Source organism: Poecilia reticulata, linkage group LG21 (genome assembly GCF_000633615.1).
Source record: "Poecilia reticulata strain Guanapo linkage group LG21, Guppy_female_1.0+MT, whole genome shotgun sequence".
In the NCBI taxonomy this organism is placed as follows: domain Eukaryota; kingdom Metazoa; phylum Chordata; class Actinopteri; order Cyprinodontiformes; family Poeciliidae; genus Poecilia; species Poecilia reticulata.
In genome coordinates this window covers 7,716,669-7,723,065 of record NC_024351.1, presented here as the reverse complement: position 1 = coordinate 7,723,065, position 6,397 = coordinate 7,716,669, and the positions used below count along the sequence as shown (strand labels likewise).

Below are 6,397 nucleotides of genomic sequence, written 5' to 3'. Positions count from 1 at the left end.
TTTGTAAAGAGTAACTCTCTCCTCTTCGGCCACTACACTTCTGGCCACCCTTTTAAAAACTTTGTGCAGACTCCCTTAGCCAGGAATGAGTATTAAAAAATATAAAATAAAAAAGTACAGTTCAGTAAAGAACTTCGGAGAATGGTGACAGTGCGCTGTCCTTTCAGCACCCAGTGTTTGTTCTTTACAGCAAGGCGGCAAGGTCGTTTCCTCGCTGATCTTTGCAGGGAAATTACAAGACTACCTCCATAAAATGCTCTTATCCGATTTTGACAAAAAAAAAAAAAAAAAAAAAAAAGCAAACTATGCGCCAGATATTTGGGTTAATTTAATAAAGATTCCAAATATATAAGCTTTATGTATCCCGCTTTCTCTTATTAGGTAGCGAAGTTGGGGGGTGAATGAATATTTCTTCTCAAAGATATGTATCCCCTTGCAGGTTTGTGAGATTTTAAAGTGGTGGGCGTGGGAGACACTCGCACGCCCCGACTTTTAAGAAAGCTCCTCCAGCCCCAGCAGCAGGCCAGTGCACACTAATCTCCAACGAGGACGAACCTCGGCTAGAAGGCTTTGCACTGTCGAGAAACCCTCCGGCAACGAATTAAAAAAACAATAAATTTTCAAAGAATTGCCCCTAAAAGGTGCATAATTGGGTTTCAATTTTCCATGATGGATGTAAAGCGCGCAATGGCTCTAAATGAGGTTATGAGGATCCCAAGAAGGATATGGCAGCATTTCCACTAAGATGAGCTGCATCTGCGCTGCACGCTGGGCTGATTGGAAATTTCAGTGGAAGTATTAGTGGAAGACAGACGCTTCCTGTAACCGCGTATATCGCACAGATAAATGGAGTAACGGAAAGGAGCAGAGGGCGGGGGAGGGGGGCCTCAGTAAACTTGACACAGCATTCAAGGGATGATCGGACAACTCGTGTTAACGCTCCTCTTCAGGTACCGTTTCCTATAATTACCACATATATTTGTGGAGTAGTCCACAGGGGACAGTCCTCTCCCCCCGCCGTCGGGGAGATAGAATAAAAAGCGACTGGACGCACAAGAGGGGGCAAACTTGGAACTTGGAGAGCCACACGGGATAATATCAGCTTCTTCTTCTTCTTCTTCTTCTTCTTCTTCTTCTTCTTCTTCTTTTGCGCGTTCTCTTTGCACGCCCGACGCTTGGAGGATGATCACCAACCTTGAGCGACCACACATATGACTTCCGTAGCTTTAACTCTACGCAAACAGGAGCCGACTTTTTTTTTTTTTTTTTAAAAAGTGAACACTTACTGGGATCAGGACGGGAACTCAACAGCGAGAGAGAGAGAGAAAAAAAAAGTTACGCACATGTGCATCGTTTTGGCAGGACGCACCGGACGCAGTCAGCGCGTAAGAGAATTTTGAAAAGGTAACGACACTTTTCACAACTAAAACTGTACTTATTAAAAAAAGTGTTAAGATTATTTTATGTTTTTCTTGATGTTAAGATGTTTGACCTGACCGCACGTTAGGTTGCATGTATTATGTTAGGCTTCTACTTAAAAATGTGACTCTGGTCATTTAAGAGTGCCAATATTTAAAATTCGTCCTCAATCTCATCTCTCAGGTCTTCAAAAAGAAGAGAGCTTACTTTGCCCTCCTCCCTTCCCCCTCTGCATCCACTTTCCACTTTCTTCACTACACTGGAGCTATGAGCGCACCGCGCAAACCCGTTGTTGTGGGACTGCTGTTACTGATGTGCGCTCTGACAGAGCACTGCGGCGAGAGCGCGCCCACCGCGGCGCCGCGGAGTTTGAGGCGGATGGTGGAGATCATGAAGCACGTGGAGCATAACCGGGGGCGACACGCAGCGAGAACGGAAGCCCCGCTGACGCCGCGGGCGGTGGGCAGTGCGTCGGTAGAGCAGAGGGACCTCCGCGGCAAGACGGACAAAGGGAACCAGGCTCTGGGTGAGTGGCAGGACCATGACCCTCAAATAAATCACTGTGACAATAGCATGGCGTAGAACTTTATTAGTGCTGGTGTTGAGGGATATCTAGGCTAACACCAGCACAAATAAAAGTTTAATTTTAATTACTGTGTAACCTTTTCTCTCGTTTTCTCTCCTCCCGCAGTTTTAACCCCTACAGATTACAAAATGAAAGAAAGAATAATTAAATATTTCACAGGTAAGAACCTGTTAAAATGTTCTTCTTTTCTAAGATGTGTTTTCAGTTTGAGTCTGGTATTTTTGCCACCGAGGGATTCAAGTGGTCTATGGCAAGCTATTTGTGCCCATCATTGCACTTCCTGTTTCGGTTCAGCCAACGTATTAAAATAAAACTTTAGGTTTTGGGGGAATAAAACAGCTTTTTTTGCTACTCAGAGGTAAACAAGATGAATGCATTGTTTTTATTTGGCTTTTTTTCTGCAGTTTGTAAATAAGTGTTAATTGTTGAGCTGCTAAGTGTAAAAAGTGGTGTTCATTGATTCTACTACACTGTTCTCTGCTGCTTGGAAGTAAAAGACAGCCATTGTCACTTTTCCTGCCGCTATTTAAATTATGTCATTTGTTAAGCTGCATGAGACAAAACAAAGCTCTATGTCATGCAGCTTTGTACTGCAGGTCATTGATAAAATTGCCAAGTCATTTTGTCAATGACTTGGTAAAATTATGTTGTTTTTTGCTGCTAAGCAACTCATGAAGCATTTTTTTTTCTTTTTTTTTTCGTATTGCTGCTCAGATGGAGTCATGTAAACTTCATCTCACCGGTGTAAAATACAGCAATCTGGCTGACTAAACTGCAATTTTTACATAATTTTGTTACTAGCCAGTTTGAAAAAAGCGCTAATATTTGGTCCTAATGGCTTGCCATACAATGCTCCACTTTTAGTTATTAGGTGATAGAGAACAGAGTATCTGGAGTTTTAGTGTTTTTGTGGCTAAACTTAAATTTAATGTTTGATTAAAAAGAGAATGAAGAACTGATCCTGCTTAGCATGTTTTTAAATGATATATTTCCTAGTTTCATATTTTCTAGTACACCAAAAATCCACCAATTTGCATTTTAGCTTATACTTCTTTATGCCACACAAAATGCATAGTTCCTAAAGTTGGACTAAAGCCACAAAGCAGATGTTGATGAAGATGGATGCAGATGTTAGAAATGTGTTCAAAGACCCTGTTCCTCCTTCTCTGTCAGGTCCCCTCGTGTTCAGCTCCAAGTGCAGGAAGAACGCGTACAGACTTTACCACCACACCAGAGACTGCACATTACCTGCATGTAAGCCACGATTGCCCTGGACCTCCTGCACCAGGAGGGAAAGCTATCACCGTCCAACGTCAACACACTGCGTGAAAAGAAAACGATTCAGTCTTTCTCTTTGTGTTTTCTCTTTCTCAGACTTCAAAAGATGTGCGCGACTTCTCACACGGCTCGCGGGCAGCCCGCAGTGCACGGAGGGGTAGCGCGTGCATACTCAAAAGGTACTACAATGCTTCAACTCATACACACACACAGCGAGCCTATGATATAAGCTAATGAAGTCACTGCTGCTTGAGCTAATGAAGTCACTGCTGCTTGAGGCGATCGAGCCTCCAGCTGTAAAAAGATCTAATAACTTAACTTCTGTAGTTACAGCTTCAAGAAAACGTAAAAAAAAAAATTCAAATAAAAAAATAAATCACAGAGAGGAAGGTATTTGTAGCTTGGCAGATAATGTTACAATCAAAATGTTGTCAGTAGTTAAATCACCCTGTTGCTTTTGTCTGTGCAACTGCAAAGCAATCAATCAATAATTGACAAATAGCCTTTCCTGCTCAACTTTTCTGAATTGCATTGAAACATTATACTCTGAAAACTGTCTGAACAAATGTTTACAAGTCAGATAAATGACTTTGCCTCCACAATTTGTTTACTGCTATTAAATTTGTAAATAAATAACTTGAATAGGAATTTGCTATGCTAACTAAAAGTCTGTTCAGATGATTATTGGTCCATTTTTAAAACCGTGATTTTGCACAATACAGAAAAAGGTCAAAAGGTTGTGATGTAATCTTTTTTTTTTCAGAAATGCTCCTCAAACCGTTGGATCACTGGTGTTTAAGTTCACATCTGGTCAGACTATTTATAGAAAAGAAGCACAACAGTTCTCCAAATCCCTCTGCATCATGTTACAAATGAACACACTAACAATATAATTCCCAGATATTTTGAGCTGAACATCATCTTAGTAGGTAGTGCTAAAATGATTCAAGAACTTGCCAAAGAAGAATGGATCAAAACCAGTTGGGTTTTTGCATGCAGGCCTTTACCGTGCAGTGGAACATGTCTAAAACTGAGGCTTTTTCTCATAAATGAGGTGCTTCCCACCACTCTGCCAAACACTTGTAAACAGCAAATGATCATAATCAGGCGTAACTCATAAAATTCAGCATGAATTGGAACTGAGTTCAGAGTGTAGATCGTTGCTCAAGAAACACTCAGACATTTGCTCTTGGTTTTAACATGCTGGCTGTATCAACACACACAGGCCCTTGTAGTTGCACAGCGAGAGCTTCACCTCTGTTACAAATCAAGTTTCCTCATTTATCATTTGTGATTGTTTCATGGCGTTGCTTGACTGAAGGCCATGCTGACTTTTGCCTTTTCTGTTTTGCAGGTTGAAGTCAAACATGTGTGCTTCAGAAGAAAAGATACAAAAAAAAAAGAAATACATTGGTGAAAAAGTGCCTTTGGACAGTGAGAGGGAAGCCTAAATCTGACCGGCCTGTCTGACTTTAGGCACAGCGTTTTTGCTTCACTCGCATCCCTTCTGCTGAGGCGAAAATTGCTGCCAATCTCCACTTTGGCTGGACCTCAAGGGTTAGCTGTCATTACACGGGAGCATCGAGGCGAGGAAAAACACAGAGCAGGTGAAGAGTGAAGAGAGGAGGAGCTGGCAAAGAGAAGCAAAGTGGGGGCTTTTCTTCCACGCTGCACTGGAATTCAAAAGGATGTTGCTTCAACAAATAATAAGAAACAAGAATCACTTTCCTTTTGAGACATTTTTGCCCTTGTTGAGTGTTTCAGGCTGACATTGGCCCTTCTTCTACTGCACTATCACGATCTAAAAACAGAAGTTCTCGCTGACCCCCAGCAAGTGACAGCGTTAGTCACCCACTTGTGCTCAGAATGAACTGTTGTTAAATTATTGCAAGAACATTTTTTTCCTGCAAAACTAAAAAACACAAGTGGTGGCTTTAAGCCACAGGCAACCTGTGGATAGACTAACCCTGGGTACTGCGAGGTAAAGACCGTGTTTATGTATTTTACTCGTCAAATGGCTTAGTGGTACATAAATCATAGGTCATGATCTGTCCAACCAGGAGTGTAATGTATATACGGTAAACACAACCATAGGAAGAATCCACCATTAAAGAACGTGGCTGGTCTTTAGCAAAAAAAAAAAGTGTTATATATGTAAAAGTGTATATCTATATATATAAATATATATATTTAAAAATGAGATATATTTAAATAAATTATGAGATTGTTACAAAATAATTTGTCTTTGTTGTGCTGTGCTGTGCTGTATTTTCTCTTGTGTTCCCATCTTAAAATGAGGAATGCTGCCTGAGTGAGCGCATGACTGGACTGAGCCCTGGGACAGCTGATCCGGTGAAATTCCCAAGAGCTGCTTCAGACGGAGATGCTAAAAAAGTTCAAACTCAAATGAGAGCCAAGGACTTTTTTTTTCTTTTTTTTCTCTCGTTTTGTTTGAAACAGTGTTGCAAAATCAGTTTATGTGATCACTTTCCAGGTTGCGAGTGAGAATATTTTTCAATGTTTTATTGCATCGACACTGTAAAACAACAGATTTCTGTTGAGGGTTGCTAACTTACTCATCGAGTTCCCTTTATATGCAGTGGCTTGAAAAACTAAATACACCAATCATTCTTATTATTAGTAGTAGCAGTAGTAGTAATATTTTTTGTTGTGACAGACCAACACAAGGTATCAAATACTTCAGAAGTGTTGGGAGAATGATAAAATGTTTAAAAATATGAATGGTGTGGCATGGATTTGTATTCAGTCCCCCTTACTTTGAAACCCATACATCTTGCACAAAGACATGATGGAGAGGACGGTATCGAACCAGCAACCCACCACACAATTGAGAGAAACTCATACCACCCATGTATTCGTTCTCTTACACTGAAGTGTGTGGTTGTAAAGTGACAACATATTTTAGAAAGTTTCAAAGGTAAGATAAAGACAGCAAAATCCAAACATTTTATGCCCTTAAATGTTGGCTAAGCCTACAGATGTTCTGCTGTAGAAATGATAGTGCAGGGATGGAAATGTTTTCCATGCCAACATGCTGTCAACAGTTGTCAGAGAAAAAAATCTTTTAAATAAAGTTAAATCCTTTGTGAAATC

At 40.7% G+C, this 6,397-nt stretch overlaps 1 protein-coding gene across 1 annotated transcript; it reads left to right on the top strand.

Annotated features, from left to right (window-relative positions):
- Positions 1–540: 540 nt before the first annotated feature.
- On the top strand, positions 541–4,675 carry alkal2a (ALK and LTK ligand 2a). Its single transcript, XM_008397772.2, has 6 exons — positions 541–1,404; positions 1,603–1,945; positions 2,111–2,164; positions 3,179–3,259; positions 3,380–3,462; positions 4,638–4,675. The coding sequence occupies exons 2-5, from the start codon at positions 1,687–1,689 to the stop codon at positions 3,442–3,444; spliced, it is 459 nt and encodes a 152-aa protein (XP_008395994.1). The 5' UTR covers positions 541–1,404; positions 1,603–1,686; the 3' UTR covers positions 3,445–3,462; positions 4,638–4,675.
- Positions 4,676–6,397: the final 1,722 nt, after the last annotated feature.